The sequence below is a fragment of the Lutra lutra genome, chromosome 14 (assembly GCF_902655055.1).
Source record: "Lutra lutra chromosome 14, mLutLut1.2, whole genome shotgun sequence".
Taxonomy (NCBI): domain Eukaryota; kingdom Metazoa; phylum Chordata; class Mammalia; order Carnivora; family Mustelidae; genus Lutra; species Lutra lutra.
Window position 1 is genome coordinate 37,550,294 of NC_062291.1, and position 17,966 is coordinate 37,568,259.

Consider the following 17,966-nt stretch of genomic DNA (forward strand, 5'->3'; position numbering starts at 1 on the left):
ATTCCCATTTCCTAAATTATTGTTTGAATGCGATAATTCTGATGCATGTGTGTGTGACTCAAAATGAGAATATATTGTGCAGAATGTGTAGTTAGTATTCAGAAGCCCTATATTAGGCACTGGTTGAAACCTGGGTGGTATAGGTACTACCATTTGACCTGGGTATGAGCACAGAGGGAGGGTTCATTCCCATTTTCACTTGGGAAACAGTTGTAGACCTGTGCAACTGCACATGATACCCAAGGACTCCCCCTACTCCTTCATGCTCCAAACTCTCAAGGCACGATGTTGCTTTGATCTTGGGCCCTCTGCAAAAAGTCTCCCTTGGCAAGCATACCTATGACAGTTGGACTTGGCAGTGGCAACTTTCTGTAGACAATGCTGAAAAAAATATAAATGTCAAGTACTCTAGAGAAGACTTGATGAAGGAAGCCAGGTGTATGCTAGAATCCAGCTGAAGAAACTTGAAATTATGCCAGATAGCTTCACATTTTAAAAACGGGGGGAGGGGGGGAATGTCACCCTTGGGAGAATTCCTGAAAGATCTCTATGGCCCTGGTCTTCGTTAGTCAGTGACACCAAGTTCCCACTGCTGATTGCCTCTCGTTCATTTTCTATGAACTTCACAAAAAGAAGTGCAGCAAATTCTATCTCAGAGCTCCCAGCCAGATAGGGCAGGGCTATGTTTGTTCTTGCTGACCCAGGAGACTGAGAAACCAATTGAAACTCTTTCTTGTCTCTTGTCCTCCAGTGTTTGTATCAACATAATGGAGAAGTTCTGGTCCAGAGCATCCATGGAGTAGGTGCTAGTGATTTCTGACTACTGTAGGTTTGGGGGAGACCACCTGACTTAGTTTGCAGGAGCATTTAGCAGGTAGCTGAAAGGCCTGAAGAGGTGGGGTAGCTTCTGCCCCTCAAAATACCCTAAATGAGGTAGGCTGCCTTCCTTGGGTTCATAGGCACATGGTGCCTAAAGCTTTCTTTTCCCAAGAAATTTCCACAACAAAGGCATTTGATTGTGTCCACTCTCCACAACCTCCTGCTCAGGGCTGGATCCAGATTTTGTTGAGTATGAAACTTACAAAATTTGGGGATGCCTTCTTAAAGGCAAAGACTACGTTAATTATGAATGCCAAATTAGGCTTGAAGTTGAATGTTTATTTGGAATAAAAATATATCAAGGCAAATTAAAAACTTTTTTTTTTAATTTTATTTTTTATAAACATATATTTTTATCCCCAGGGGTACAGGTCTGTGAATCGCCAGGTTTACACACTTCACAGCACTCACCATAGCACATACCCTCCCCAATGTCCATAATCCCACCCCCCCTCCCAACCTCCCTCCCCGCATCAACCCTCAGTTTGTTTTGTGAGATTAAGAGTCACTTATGGTTTGTCTCCCTCCCAATCCCATCTTGTTTCCTTTACTCTTCTCCTACCCCCTTAACCCCCCACGTTGCATCTCCTCTCCCTCATATCAGGGAGATCATACGATAGTTGTCTTTCTCCGATTGACTTATTTTGCTAAGCATGATACCCTCTAGTTCCATCCACGTCGTCGCAAATGGCAAGATTTCATTTCTTTTGATGGCTGCATAGTATTCCATTGTGTATATATACCACATCTTCTTTATCCATTCATCTGTTGATGGACATCTAGGTTCTTTCCATAGTTTGGCTATTGTAGACATTGCTGCTATAAACATTCGGGTGCACGTGCCCCTTCGAATCACTACGTTTGTATCTTTAGGGTAAATACCCAGCAGTGCAATTGCAGGGTCATAGGGTAGTTCTATTTTCAACATTTTGAGGAACCTCCATGCTGTTTTCCAGAGTGGTTGCACCAGCTTGCATTCCCACCAACAGTGTAGGAGGGTTCCCCTTTCTCCGCATCCTCGCCAGCATCTGTCATTTCCTGACTTGTTAATTTTAGCCATTCTGACTGGTGTGAGGTGATATCTCATGGTGGTTTTGATTTGTATTTCCCTGATGCCGAGTGATGTGGAGCACTTTTTCATGTGTCTGTTGGCCATCTGGATGTCGTCTTTGCAGAAATGTCTGTTCATGTCCTCTGCCCATTTCTTGATTGGATTATTTGTTCTTTGGGTGTTGAGTTTGCTAAGTTCTTTATAGATTTTGGACACTAGCCCTTTATCTGATATGTCATTTGCAAATATCTTCTCCCATTCTGTCAGTTGTCTTTTGGTTTTGTTAACTGTTTCCTTTGCTGTGCAAAAGCTTTTGATCTTGATAAAATCCCAATAGTTCATTTTGCCCTTGCTTCCCTTGCCGCAAATTAAAAACTTTTAAGTTGACAACACAACTATAAAAATGCTTAGAAAAGTAATTTGTTTATACTGGACATGCCTACATTAAAGCGTTCTTCCTGGGGTGGTTTTTTTTTTTTGCCAATTCTTTTATAACTTTATTATATAATTACAGAAATTATACACTATATATACACATATATATGTATATATATACATATATATGTATATATACACACTTTAGTGGAGAGAGACAGTGATCTGAACTGACTACAGTTTAAATAACCCACTTCTGAAAATTTTATAAAAATATATGACCATGTGGCTGTATTATCCCCCAAGGGCCCCATGTAAGCAAGGAGCCCTCATCACACAAGCTTTATTGGCTCTGTGGTAAGTTTACCTATGAAGCCTGTTTCTCTGGACAGTGGTATGGGATGCTTCCCATCACTGCTCACTTGATGTTGAGACATAACTGGGATTTCAGCCCAGCTCAGGTGCCCAGTATTTCCTCAACTTAAAAATCTTGCCAGTTTTGACTTCCACTCCTTCATATTCCCACCTTCATACACTAGATGAAAAATAACCAAAGTTTAAGGGGTTTGTCCCTACAAAAGCAATAGGTTTGGGTTGGACTTCTTCATCCACAGTGGAAAGGGCCATTGTCTACATAAATAATTTGAATCACCCCAGGTCAATATGTCCACACCATTTCGGCATCCCACTGTCTCACGGTCCCTTGAAAGAAATACTACGCCAGCTGGTGAGAGTGATCAGCTTTTCTAGCTGCCCCCCAACCCCCTTTCTGGCACCAGCGCCTGGCCTTGAGGCTTCAGAACAGCCTGATAGACATGGGTCCTACTGCTCCTTGGAATATCTGATGGGTCCCCTGTGAGGGGTGGAGGGTTGGAGCAAACCCTGAAGGGGAGAAACAGGAATGGGACATGCAGGTCCAAGTCCAGGTATGGGTTACCCCAGCTGAATGACACTTTGCTCCCTGGTGGTTCCCTGGATACCAGACAGAGACTTAAGACATTTTGAGGAATGTCTTTTCATAGCATAGGGCCCCATGAGGTACCTTTGCCAGCATCTGCAGGCAGTGCTTTTTCTAGTATAGCAATAACTGAGAAGCTTACAGAGTTAGAACATGCTGGAAAAGCCAAGTTTTCCCTGAAATTGTTCATTGTCATTTTAATTGGTTTTATTTAAATTATTTTTTAAAAGAATTTGATGATTGAACTGTATTTTAAACAGTACTAAACACATTTTGCCTTTGGTGATGAAATGCTTTAATGTTTTGACTCCTGGCCACTCACCCATGTGTCCTACTAACATTGCTGCCCTGGTTGCACCTTCTCACTTGTCTTCTCCACATGCTCCTGTTTCTATCCTCCTCACTCCAGTGGTCCACTGTGGTTAATCCTGAGTGTTACTTGTTCAAGATCAGAAGGACTGATAACTTCTGTGTCCATTGTCCTGCCTTGTTTAGGAAATGGGGATGACGTTGGCCAGTTGAAGCCCTTGGTGGGTGGGCTGCTCTGACCCCCTTGCACTAGTGTTTCCCTCTTTTGCTGGCACTGTCCTTCACCTCTCTTTCTGTCTCCCTCCTACAGGATAGCACTTGTCCTCACATAGGTTGTTCTCAGAGCCCGTGTATAAAGAAGGCTCAACAGAACTTAGTTTGGAGAATATAAGATTTAAGGAACATAGTGAGCGTCACCTATCTGGAGGTTATCATGCAGAAGAGAAGAATGCCTTATTCTTTGAGACCCCAAGCTGTTAAACTGGGCCAGTGGGAAGGAATCTGTGGAAGGTTCAGTTCCAGGGGAAAGTCTCTTTCTAATGGTTGTCTGTGACAGAATGAGCTACTTTTTGGTGACCCCTCAGCACATACATCAGGGGATGGATTTTGACATTGTTTGGATTTGGTGTGGAAATGAAATCTGAGAAAATGGGGATAGCAAATCATGGTTAGATAACATTCTGATAGAGTGAGAGCGTCCCTTTTCTTTGGCTTCACCTTCCTCTCCTAGGCCAAGGAGACTTTATTCCTGGACACGGTTTTCTGAGTCTTTGGTTCTTACACGGGCATCATCCTTATATGCTTAGCCCCTTTTTGCTCTGCTGTCACTCCCTGGCAAAGACCCCATTCCATCTGCGATACTGGCTGACACCTCGCTTCCATAAATTTCTGGTAGTCATGGCCTCTGCTCATGGCCTGTCTAGTCATCACCTTGCCTAGGGCTCAGATCTTCTGCATGCAGCTTAAGCCAGAAGTCCAAGTGTATTGATGTGACAGCTAGGTTGTCATTAAGTCCTTACCAGTATCTGTAATCACCTGAACCTATGATTCTTGACTTATTTGGTTTGGGTGGGTCTCAGTGTTTGCTTTGACTGAACAGTGGATCCCATTGAGGGAATGGATCATGGCACAATCTCCCAACCATGCCCTCCTTGGAATTTTCTCTTTCATTCTCTCCTTCATAGAATATTAGTTTCACAACAGATTCTCATCCGTAAATACATTTTGCTCTGCCTGGCTTGACTAAATATATCCTAGCTTACTCCATTTGTCTTCACCTAGCTTTGTTTTCCTTTTCCCCCTAATTCAGTACTTTCTTGTCACCAGTGCAGCTACTGAGTAACGCCCTAGGTCCTCAGACCCTAAAAGAATGGCAGTCCCTGTTGCATCCATGCCATTCCTGTATGTTTTAATGATAAATTACCCCTTAAAGGAGAAAAGGGGAAGATATTTTTAATGAGGGCATTGGAAATAATTTCCTGCTTTTATTACTAAAAAAAGAAAAAAACAAAAAACTCAGTTTTATGGATTTACAAATACCACATGGAAACAACTCTATAGGAAAGAGAACTGTGATGAGTACTTAAGTTCATTCATTCTCTCTAAGGTGATCTGGATCCAGTCTTGCCCAGAGAAAAGTTGGGCTGTGTCCCGAGCAGGAGTGAAAAACTTGCCATGCCAGATACCTACCTCACAGCTACGTTGATTCCAGCCCTCCCCCATGTCATCTCTTGGGAGCAGACTGGACTTGTCAGGTGTTGTGCTCCGTCTGCCAGTTATCATCTACGTTCCTTACGAGGCCTTTTGTCTCCCTGGACCCAAATCCTTAACCTTTGTCACATCACTGACTTGGAGTGTCTGCTTGATCACCTGGCAGAAGTGACACCAGCTTTAGAGTACCTCAGCCTGCTGGGCAATGTGGCCTGTCCCAACGAGCTGGTCAGCTTGGAAAAGGATGAGGAAGACTACAAGAGATACAGGTGAGTATCCAGGGGTTGGAATATGGTGGAAATGGAGAAGTAGCATCTTTGATGGGGGGAGGATGTATTATGGGATGCACAGTAGGTGTTAGGTAAGTTATCAGTGGACTTCCCATGATAATACTAAACTTTCATCTTTTGGTAACCTGAAGCCATCTTTTCCCTTCATCAAGGTCACAGGAGCCAAGAAACATGAAAAGCTGCTAGGTGGTCTAGGTCGGGGGTTGACAATTTTTTTTTTTTTTAAACAGCTAGGTAATAAATATTTTTAGGCTTTGAAGGTCATATGGTCTGTGTCACAACTATTCAGCTGTGTTCTTAGAGTGCAGAAGTAGCCATAAACAATTTGTAAATGAATAAACATGGCTATTTTTTTAAAAGATTTTATTTATTTATTTGACAGACAGTGAGATAGAGAACAAGAAGGTAGCAGGGCAGGCAGAGGGAGAAGCAGGCTCCCTGTTATGGAGAGAGCCCAATGTGGGGCTTGATCCCAGGACCCTAAGATCATGACCTGAGCTGAAGGCAGTCACTTAACCAACAGAATCACCCAGGCACCCCAGCTTGGTTCAATAAAACTTTACTTACAAAAACAGGGAGCAGGCCAAATTTGACCTATGGCCTGTATTTTGTTTACCCCTACTCTATGTTGTAAGATTTTCCTGTGGTCAGCCTCAGAGTCACATTTTACAGAGAAAGCACTTCCCACTAAAGTTAGGGAGCTTATGTAGAATCCCAAGAGGACGTCCCTGAAGGCCCATAACTTTGTTCCACAACGCTCTGCTCTACTGTCCACCAACCACGTGCTTTGATGGGCTCTAAGGAGAAATGCTTTTCTTCCCCCTCTATGCTACTAAACCATCTGCTTTGAAATTCCTGATCCACCTCTCTTAGGGAGGTTCCTTCATCTTACCTATTTGACTAAACTCATTTTATATTTTCTTTCTTTATTTTGAATTCTGTGTACCCTTATTCTTGATGTTTTGCAAATGTTTTTAGATGATCTTTTCATGTGTGTAGTCTCTCTCTTCTTATGATATAAGCTCTCATTAACATCCTACCTGAATCAATGTTGGAAGGGGAAAGGAAGGAGGAATGAAAATGTAAGACAGGTAAGGCCACTGGACAATAAATTTGGAAGGATTGGGGAAAGAAGTTAATGATTTCTCTTCAGACTCCTATAAAAATTAGTGGTTACGCACAAAGGAATGAAATCAGGGGAGTTCATGTTGTATAAAGGTAAAGCTGTAAGAAATATTGAGGGCTATTAAATATTCAATATTTTTAATATACATACATATAGATACATAAAGGTACATCAGGAATCCTGTTATATTTCCTTATTGGGAAACATTGTTTACCTTTAACCTTGTTTTCTGGATTTCTAGATTAATGTTGTAGGGGTCTGAGACTATTTTTTTTTTTCAAAGATTTTTTTTTTATTTATTTATTTGACAGACAGAGATCACAAGTAGGCAGAGAGGCAGGCAGAGAGAGAGGAAGGGAAGCAGGCTCCCCGCTGAGCAGAGAGCCCGATGCGGGACTCGATCCCAGGACCCGAGATCATGACCTGAGCCAAAGGCAGCGGCTTAACCCACTGAGGTCTGAGACTATTTTTAAACCATCTTAGAATTAAACTCTATCCCTATATTTATTTATTTATTTATTTATTTATGTATTTTTAAAAGATTTTATTTATTTGACAGAGAGAGATCACAAGTAGGCAGAGAGGCAGGCAGAGAGAGGAGGAAGCAGGCTCCCTGCTGAGCAGAGAGCCCAATGTGGAACTTGATCCCAGGACCCTGAGATCATGACGGGAGCTGAAGGCAGAGGCTTAACCCACTGAGCCACCCAGGTGCCCCAACCCTACTTTAAAAAAAATGTAGTAAGTCTTTCTCCAGTATGAAGATTTTCATGTGGATGTGATCCTGTAGATTTGAATGTCAATTCTGTTAGGGGAACTATGATTAATATCCAGCAGGTGAAGAGTTACACATTTCTAAATCAACCCTGAAAGTTGCTTAATCACTTAGAACTTAATTTGCTCCTTTAATACTCTTATCAACTCTGAAACACTTAACAGCCTGATTTCGGGTATGAAGAGGTCTCTGAAAACATATTTTGTCTTCTTCCAGCAATTTATAAGACATGTCTTGGAACTGTCAAATGAGTCCAAGAAAGTTCTTTCAGTCAACATTTTTAGTAAACCAAGCACAATTTAGGAAATTTTCATTTCTTTTCTGCCTTTTTTCTTTAGATATCTGTGTTTAATTCTTTTTTTAAAAAAATAAGTTATTTATTTATTTTACTAGAGAGAGAGCACACAGAAGCAGGGAGAGGGGCAGAGAGAGAGAGGGACAGAGAGAATCTCAAGCAGACTCCTCGCTGAGTAGGGAGCCTGATGTGGGGCTCAATCCTATGATCCTGAGATCACGACCTGAGCTGAAATCAAGAGTTGGGTGCTTAACTGACTGAACCACCCAGGCACCCCACATGTTGAAGTCTTTAAAATAGCCCAATAAATTTTATATATGTATGTATATGCCTGTGCACATCCATGTATATGTGTCTTTGTGTATGTGTGTGTTTGCATTGACGCAGATGTTCATTCATTCATTCATGGAGCTGTAGGTAAGCCAAACTGTAGGCACATTTTTGTTGTCTTTTTTTCAGAATGAGAGAAGTGAAGTGATAAAAATCTTCAGTTGCATCATACTCTATTTAGTCTCAAAATAGAAGATTTATAAGGTTGCAAAAGGAAAAAAGCTAATACTGTTTTGTTTTGTTTTTTTTGGTGGTTGTTATTTTAACTGTTCACAGAAGTATAAAAATAATAAGATCCATAAAAGGGTCAGATTAGAAGATGTGAGGTGGGATCCAGCTTTAAAATGGGGAGGCTAGTCTAGATCAGTGACCCTTCACCAAGATATTTTGATTAACTTAGTGGCAAATGCAACAAAAATGTCAATAGGTATTTGGACGCTCACCTGACTGTTGGATTAAGTAGTGTTGAAAATTCCTGTTGGCTCGAGCATTCTGAAATACTCCACTTCTAAGCTGTTACAATTCTTCCTTTACTATCTCGTGCCATTTTGTATACTCTGCTTGTATATTTCTCTCCCTACTTCATATATGTCCACATCCAGAGGGCGGCTTCTAGTAGGGAAGGCTGCATCTTCTTGCTCTTTGAAGACGCATCAATATCTAGAGTAACCCTGGCCATGGAACAGGGGCCACGTAAATATTCCCTTGGAACATTTGGAAATTATTTTCTTGGAAATTATTTTCTTCTGAGAAGCTGAGTGCTTACAGAGAGACGTATGGCCCCCTGGGCATCTCAGATGCCTGCTTCCTGTTTGGAATCAGATCCATTTGATGTCCACACACAGTTGACAAGCAAGGGACTATCCTTCAGACCCAATCCAAGTCCTGGTCATTGGGTCCTGGTCCTTCAGGGAGGGCTTGGTTCTAGAGGAGTGATTTGTCTCATGGGCTGGCGCTGGTGCCCACTAACCCTGCATTCCCAATGCCCTAACTGTGGGGGTCGAGGGATGGGCCTGGGGGGGTTGTTGGTTCAGGCACATATGGCAAAGTGGCCTCAAGGAGCTGGATTCTGAGGGCCACACACAGCTGAAATCACATCTAGTCAGAATAACCCTAGAAAACCCACAAGTCACTCACAACAATGGGAAGATGCTTATGCTCTGAGAGAAGTAGGAACTAAGAAGACTGGAAGGAACATTAAATGTGTGCCCATCCGGTCCACATTCTCTGCACGGCATGTGAGGGTTGAGTGGAATGGTAGGCCTGTTCTCTAGCAATTCTAAATTTTTTATTCATCTTATTATTATTATTATTTTTTTTTTTAAATTTCTGGTTGACAAGCACTCTCACGCTTACATTTGGATGAGATGAGTGTATATAGGATGTAGTTCTGTTCTCCGGTCTGTAAGCAGTTCTGCTTTGTTCATCTTGGAGTTTGTGCTTCATTTGCCCCTAAGAAATCTTAGCATTTTACAATAAGGCTTTTGAAGCCAGGGTTCTAGTGTTTGGGTTTCTACAAAGCAATGTGGCCACCTTCCTTTTTTTTTTTCTTTTGGTAAAATATTTTCCTGGCACTCCATCCACAAAGCATGAGGTCTGCCTTCCTCCTAGCTGTTACCCAGAGCCTAATAGTAGGACCTCTATGTAAATTTATGTGACATTTTCACTAGAAAATTGCTTAAAAAATGAATGATATTTCTACAGTTTACTGTTTTTCACTTTAAGTACATTTTCTGACAATATGTCTTCTATTAATCATTTAAGCAATAGTAGGAGCCTTAAAGGAGTGTATTCAGAAGCAAGAACCCATGGCTCATTTAGTGCTGTCTGAAAAAATTTCTTATTGATTGGCATCCTCTGTGGTTATGTGATGTAATATTTATAATATGTCACCCAGCCATACATCAAAATAAGTACGTCTGTTTCATTTCTAGGGGAGGTGTTGATTTCAGAGAGGTCAGCCCACTTTTAGGTCACGGTGTGGCCAACACTGGAGCAGAGGTGGGAAGTGACAGGATCTATGAAGTTATTGGAAATGGCTTCACAGATGCTTCACTTTCTGCTGATGCCTTCCTCCCATCCCCCAAGTCACCCCTATTCCTTCCTTCCTTACCCCCTGTGCACACAGTTGGATTTTCTTGGCCCATAACCCCGTAGTAAAATGGGCTCATTAAATCTGTATGTGAGCATGAGCATACTACTGAGTTGTTGAGCATTGCCGTGGTCCTGCTGGGGCAGGAGCGAACCGGGCCTGGATTTTTCCTTTGCCCATCCATCATGGTTCATGGCTGAGAAATGTCCATTGCTGTGTTATTATAGGAGCTTAAGTCTGCCTGTGCTTTGCTGTGTGTGCACACTGTGCTACTATTTTGGGATGAATGTTGAATAAAGGTGAATGTGATAACAAGCAGCATTCAAGCTTTGGTGGGGAAGAGAGTGGTGTGGCAGGGCTGGATGGACTTTGAAGGCCAGGGTCCTACTAAGAAACCACTTGAGGCCTCCTGAGGACTTCAACACTAGCCAAACAATGAGTTAACTGTGGGAGACCTGGGTGCCCAGAGTGGTCTGTTTCTTGTCTTCCTTCGTAATTCCTTTCTCTCATCTTCCTGTAGGAAAGACAACAGAATGCAAGTCAACTGCGTAAAGAGCTAGCCAGACCTGGCTTGTCAAATAAGGAGTTTGGTCTCACAGCCTTTCAGCCGTACTTTTGTCCCAAAATCCTTTGCCATTCATTCCCTCCTGCCACTCCAGTCACTCTGTGGCCGCTCCTTCCTCCCGCCTCCTCCCGTAGGCCCCTCTGTATTTCTTACAACTTTAAATTATTTAAAACGTGACACCCTTTCTTTGTTCCCTCACAGAGAGCAGCCTGAGGCCTGCCCCATGTCTGCAGCACTCAGCCAAGGGGAAGGAGGGAGGGACCCTCCGCAGTCTGTTGGCCGTCCCGAGCTGCCACCATTTCCCAGCCAAATAGGAGCTGTAAAACTTGTGGCTTACATAACCCAGCTAGCATTCTCCAGCTAATCTACAATCTGGGCTTTGAAGATCACAAGAAAGCAAAGGTCACGACCCAGAGATCAAAGTGACAGAAGCCCACAGAGTAATTGCTGGTTACCCTCTGTAGAGGGCCTTGCTCTGTCCTGTGGGTGTATTGTTTGCACGGAGACTTCAAACATGCTGCCGGTGGACTGTGAGGAAAATCAGCTGGCCTTTGCCAGTTGTCAGGCATTCATTAATGCTGTAGGTGAACTCACCTCGGCTCATTAGAGTGAGATCATTGTCATCTCTCTGAGCATCTGGAGTGATTCCACTCACAGTGTTTGTTCATTACTCTTTGGTCTTTATTGACTTTTTCTCACAGCCCTCCTTTACCTGGAGGTGTGAGGGGGTGGTTATATAAGGAAATTGGAGTAATAAGAAAAGAGGCTATGGATGTGTTTATTGGAAATTAACTTGGAGGCACACAGAATTCAAGCAGGCAGAAGCTTAAGAGAGGCTTAGGCACCATCGAGCCCATTCTGTTCATTGTGCAGATGGGAAACCGAAGCTCAGGAAGGCGGCAGAGACCGAACCAAGATCACACAGCAAAATAAGCCCCCAGTCTGGACCCTTTCCTCTGCCCCATTAATCCCCAACAAAAACTTTTTGTTATGAAGACCTCTCTTCTGTTTCATTTTCTGCCCCTTTTGTCTCTTTAATATGCTTTGGTTTCTTTAACAAGCGACATGTAAGCCATCGCTCACTTTTTAAAGTTAGTCAGACACATTTAGTCCATTGACGAATGCTTTTGATTAGCATGAGGTAACCAGTGTTACCAAACGGGGTTGATGTCATCTAGGCAAAGGCAGAGAAGCTTGCTGTTTTGTTGGCTTGCTCACTCTATTCTGTTAGGCTTTGTGAAAGACTGAGAACAGTTCCTGGGTCACCCATTGCTGACTTTGGGGGCCTCTGGTAGAGCATCAGTAGCTCGTACCATGTCTCCCAGCCACCCCCATGAACGGTAGCAGTAAGGCAGCAAGAGATCATGAGAAGGATGGGCATTCTCTATTGCCAGAAATGGGAAGAGGTAGGAAGAAACTCTAGGTGACCTTGCATTCTGATTCCCTTAAGATGTAGAAACCTATTTCTTTGAGTTGGAGTCTCCTCAGAGAAAGAAACATGGTAGCCAACCACCGGAGCAGACAACGGAGAATGGTCTTGGTGTTTCTGTGATTGCGTGATGTTACTGGGGAGCAGCCAGCCACCCCTGGGGTAGCAGTTTGAGCAGGAGCAAAGAGCATCCTCCTCTCTCTTTGAAGTCTAGATGAAAAAATGCCAGAGCTCTGGGATTCGGACAGAGAAAATTAATTTGGGAGCAAAAAACAAACAAAGAAGGCTTTCTGCTCTTCCTTTCCTCCCCCTGCCAGTTTTAGGTGTCTCCTTAGAGAAGTCCTAGAAGAAAACACAGCATTGACTATGAAAAGAGAGAGAACCTGAAAAGGTCTGTGTGTGGGTCTCACATTTTGAGAATGGGCTTTCAGACAGAAACAAATGGGTCTTTACACACCTTCCCGGGATCCCTGATTTCTTCTTGATAACTTCACCTTCCACATCACAGCCGAGAGTGCCCCTGACTTCCCACCCCCAGCCCCAGGGCTTTCGCCCAGCCACCTTGGGAAGGTCAGAAAAATTGGAGTTGCCCTCTGGAGCTAGGGACATGAGACTCAGGACTTAGACCGATCTCTCTTCATTAAGCAGTGCCCTGGCTTAACAGGCAGTTTTATAAATCTGAAGCTGTCTCCGGGTGTCACAGGATTTATAGACGGGGGTTTCTGCCATAAAGTGGTTTATGATGGCTGCCTTCTGTGTTATTAGTAGCTGTCTCTTCCTTCAAGCATTGCTGTTTGATAATAGCCTTAAAACACCCAGAATTACTTACCTGCAAGCCCCATTCCCGATAGCCCCTGTTGACAGTCTGAATAAGTTTACTGCCCTTTTGTTGTACTTTACCTTCAAAACAAACTGATTGAACCATCAATAGCTCGTGGAAGCTGACAGAGGCATGTCATCCAGACTAGCCCTTGTGATTGCAGGTTATCTGGGGGAGTTAACCTTCCCGCATTGTTAACTGAAATGTTTTATGTACTATGCAACTTTAGGATACGGCTGTGATAACCCCAGTAACTAAGTAATACATCACGGTAAAGAGATTTTGGTGCAACAAATAACCCTGGATTAAATTTACAAGGGTCGAATTGATATTGTAAAAGCCTTCATTCTGTGGCTTCGGGAATCCTCGGTTGTATTTTTATGGCAAACTGGTATTATACTCAGGATTGAAGCTGTGGCTTTTGACACCCTGACATGACCTAGAACAAAGGGAAATAGATCTCCCAAGACCGGTGCGGGACAGGCGGGCAGAAAGCCCACTGACTTATCACTTGGCAGTAATGTTTGGAGCTAGTTCCAAACCACCAGGGGCAGGGAGATCTGGTGGCCGTGGCCGCCTTTGGGGCGTTGTGTACCACAGATGCTGGGGTAGGTAGGACAGACTGTGAGCAGAACTGGGAGGGAGAGTCTTCACCACATTGCCAACGTCATAATTCCAAAGCTATTATTCGTCATGATGTTATTTTCACTTGGACAGCGTTTTGCAGCAGGATCGCTGGCATCATCCACCCTGAGAACTTACTGGAAACAAACACTCCTGGACCTACTCTGGACGTAGGGGACCAGAAACCCTGGGGGTGGGGGTCCTGTGATCTGTGTTTCAACAAGCCATCCGGGGGGATGCTGGTGCCCTCTTAAGTTTGAGAATGACTGTGCTGGGATACAAGCTCCTTGAGAGCAGCGACCTTTTCTGTTTCACATCTCACCTTCTTCTCTGCACCTGGCACAGGTTGTGACAGGTGGTTGTCGCTCGCTAATTATTGGTTGTATGAGTGAATGTATGAAGCCGTCTCTAAGGGAGGAACTTTAGACCCAGAGCTGAGTCTCAGGCCAAATTATTTGGGGGCAAGCCTTCCTAGTGTCCCTCAAGCCACTCCAAGCACCCACCATGTAGAAACCCCAGGCTGGCCGTCAGGCTGGGAGTCAAGTCAGCCCTAGTTTCAGGGATGACTGGCAGCCTATTTCATGGGCTGTTTCTTCGATTGTATAAGATGAGTGCTCTGAAAACAGCAGCTCTTTGTCATCTAAAATTTTTAACTAGCTTAAAAGCCAGCACCTCTCTCTCTCTCCTTTGATTTCAGGGCTGTGATCCAAAGTGGGGCAAAATGACAACGTGCTGTCTGTTGTCATCATGGTTCCTGCCAGCCCCGTGAAGACATCTTTCATTCCATCATTAAACATTGGCTGATTTTCTAATACTGATGTTTTCTTCACCTGAATATTCATCTTTTCCCACCCTACACTTAGTGGGTGTCTTTACTCCTCTGAGCGTCACTCCTGACATATTGTTTCCATCTGTACATGTCTTTATTTGAAAGAATCTGTTGTCATCAAGACTTTCCTGCTATACGCAGAAGATGGAAGTTTTCTCTGACACTGACTGAGGCCAGTGGGAGTTCTACTGGAGAACAGAAGTTCATTTGAGGCTTTGTGGAAACTTTCTGATTTTGGATAAGGTGAGAGGGCATTTGGAAAAGGAAGGGAGAGGCTCAGGGAGAAGTTGGAAAGAAGATCATAGATGGAGACCAGGGAGGAAGCCAGAAGTGGATAGTCACATTTCCAGGACCTCAGATGATGGGGTGACCACTTCTGGGGAAGGAAAGTACACCTCAAAAGAACTCAGAGTATTTTCACTTTAAGGAGTATTTTGACTAGAAACCTCTATGATGTTTTCTCTGGCATTTCAGTAATCAGCCAAATCTTTGGGCAAGTGTATGGAGGCCACCTGGTGATATGAGTTCATCTCATGAAGGTGGGAGCTGGCCTTGGGAACTCAAGGCTCCAGTGAGGAGGGGGGCATGTTATTTACTCCAGGTTACATTTGCACTGAGAAAAAGCTCAGTGCTTAGGATTGCTTTGGGGTTTGGTTCTTTGAAGATCACTTGAGATTTCTTGTTTCTCCTCTTTCTCCTCCAGCCACTAGTTTTTAGTCATGTGGTGAGTAATGTTAGGTCCCTTTCTCTGTGCTTCCCAGAATTTCTTTGTGCATAATCTCAATCTCAGCACATAGCTGTGTGGATTTCTAATTTCTCCATGTGAGTCTATCTTCCCCATTATACCAAGAATCCCTTTAAGACCAGAAATCATATTATAATCACCTCTGTAAACCTAGGACCTGGCACATGGTAGGTGCTCAAGAAATACTCATACAACTGAAATAAACCAGTATTTTATTGAGTCCATTGTAATGTTAGTTTTTGAGATAATGAGAGGGTGAGAAAAAAATATCCCTGCCTTTAAGAAGCTTATACATGAGGACATCAACTGAACATTAATTAAATTAATGAATTAATAAGATGATTAAAAAACAACCTGGTGTTAGGTGGTATGGTGCTCACAGTGTATCCTGGGAGTACAGAGAAGGAAGAAAACAATGTGGTCTGGAGATGCAGAAGAAAGTTCATGTGGGTTGGGATTTGAAAGATGGGTGAATAGTGAAGAGGCTGAATACAGGAAGGATATGACAGATTCCTATGGAGATAATCTATTGGTCTTGACGTTGGATACCTACTGCTTCTTCCTAAGTAGGACAGGGTCTAAACAATAGTGATCAAGTATGGGGGCTCTATGGAAAGCATCTGGGTTGATAACTGTCCCTGAGGAAGAAGTATAGGCAGGTGTCTATACCTTTTATGTATTTATTTATATATTTATCCACCTATCCCACAGACATGTGGATCTTCTTATTAATTCTAAATATACCTGCTTGAGGATAGTTCATCATGTAAGTAGCCGTTAGCTTATCCTTGGAGGCCATGATGGACACCAAAGACTCTTTCTGGAGGAATCTATATATATTAGTATTTGTTGGACTATTAAATCCGTATGCCCTCTAAACTGATTCTTCTTGTTTCACCTTGATAAAAATAATCTTCATAGTGCCAGTGTGGAAGTAACTCAGGGATGAAGAGAAAATCCTCAGGACCCCTGTTCAAGTCCTCAAGGAAGCATTTTTCAGTATGTGTGCTCCTTACTTCTATCCCAAAGTCATTATGTTATTACAACCTCTAGTTTATTATCCTGGATGGCCAGTCAATGTCTCTTGTCTTAGTTTCAGACTGAAGATTTGTTTTGTTTTGTTTTAAGGATTTTATTTTCAAGTAATCTTTACACCCATTGTGGGGCTTGAACTTACAATCCCCAAATCAGGAGTCACATGCTCTACTGACTGAGCCAGCCAGGCATCCCAAAGATCTGCTTTTATCTCAGAGATGGAAATTACACAGATGACCCATAAAAATGGCAATGACAAAATGGTACAATTAGGCTTTAGGTTAGTTTCCCTGAGAACTTTCTGTGTAACAATGAAGCTGGGTCCATTTCTAGAATGCAAGGGTGGGGGTAAATATGTTAACAGGAGCTTTCTGGCTCATGGTGTGTGTGTGTGTCTACATTTGGATTAAGAGCAATCATTAGTGCACATTGTTAAGAATTAGTTGTGTGGGGGCACCTGGGTGGCTCAGTGGGTTAAGCCTCTGCCTTCAGCTCCGGTCGTGGTCTCGGGGTCCTGGGATCGAGTCCCGCATCGGGCTCTCTGCTCAGCGGGGAGCCTGCTTCCTCCTCTCTCTCTCTCTGCCTACTTGTGATCTCTCTCTGTCAAATAAATAAAATCTTAAAAAAAAAAGAATTAGTTGTGTGTGTAAAATATAATTACTTGGATTTCTGCAAAGAGTGATTATTCATTCTTTGTGAAAGAACAGAAAAGAAAAGCAGCACCAAGATCTAAACTTCTGAAGACCTAGTGATGTAGATCCCTGAGCATGAGACAAATTGCATGGGTCTTTGAGGCCACCACCTACCCTCCTGAGTTGTCTCTGACTGTCTTCTTTCAGATGCTTTGTTCTGCACAAGCTGCCCAATTTGAAGTTTCTGGATGCCCGGAAAGTAACCAGACAAGAACGAGAGGAAGCTTTGCTCAGAGGGTCATTCATGAAGGTGGTGAAGCCCAAGGTAAGCTGCTTACTTTCTGGTCTATGTCTTGCCTCACTGGTTATTCGTTGAGCACAGAGGATGTTCTTCTGTGTTTGGAACACAGCAGAGATCTCCAACCAGGGTTTTATCCATGCATACACTGTTGGCCTAGCAAGAAGTAGGACTGGGAATAAATTAGATCTTCCTGGGACGCATCTAAGGGGACCTTATTTGTAACTGATTTCACCCAGGTGGCTCTTTCACTCATAAAGCAGCATTGTACACAGCCCAGTGGTAGTGTTCTGGGGAGCAGATTTCTGGTCTCCTCCTTGAAAATGTTTTGTTTACAAGGTGGGGCCTCTGCAGGTCTGTTGCTGAGAAGGAAGAAAGCTTGGGGCATTTACTTTTCCTCAGGTGTGTAGGATTCCTCTAATGACCCAGAGGGAGCTCACCTTTCTTGGGGCCATAGTGGAGGCAGCGGAGAGTGATTTTCTTCTGTTCACAGGTATGAGGGCTCAGTAGGTCTCAGAGATATTGTTAGTGGGAAAGGCCATTTTTTTTCTGACAATGTGACCTGGGGCTAACATATTCTCCCTACAAGAGCCCTCCAGAGCTCATGGGAATAGTCTTACTGACCTTTTCTTTATTGGCTGAGTCTGCATCGAGGCCATGGAAGTGAACATGGTATCATGTTAATGAGAGCATTGATGAGGTGGGGGGGGATGTGGCTTTGAGTCTTGGATTCAGATTCCAGGGGATTTTTAAGGATGTGAAAAATGATCTCTTTGGGAGGAGTTGGGGTCCTTCCATGAAG

At 43.3% G+C, this 17,966-nt stretch overlaps 1 protein-coding gene across 5 annotated transcripts in view; it reads left to right on the forward strand.

Annotated features, from left to right (window-relative positions):
- Positions 1-17,966, forward strand: part of LRMDA (leucine rich melanocyte differentiation associated) — a 1,078,273-nt gene that overhangs the window by 585,626 nt on the left and 474,681 nt on the right. For all 5 annotated transcript variants that reach the window (XM_047702510.1, XM_047702506.1, XM_047702507.1 and 2 more), the window contains 2 exons: positions 5,412-5,551; positions 17,074-17,191. In XM_047702510.1, coding sequence (XP_047558466.1) covers positions 5,412-5,551; positions 17,074-17,191 — 258 coding nt within the window. The remainder of the gene's footprint in view (positions 1-5,411; positions 5,552-17,073; positions 17,192-17,966) is intronic.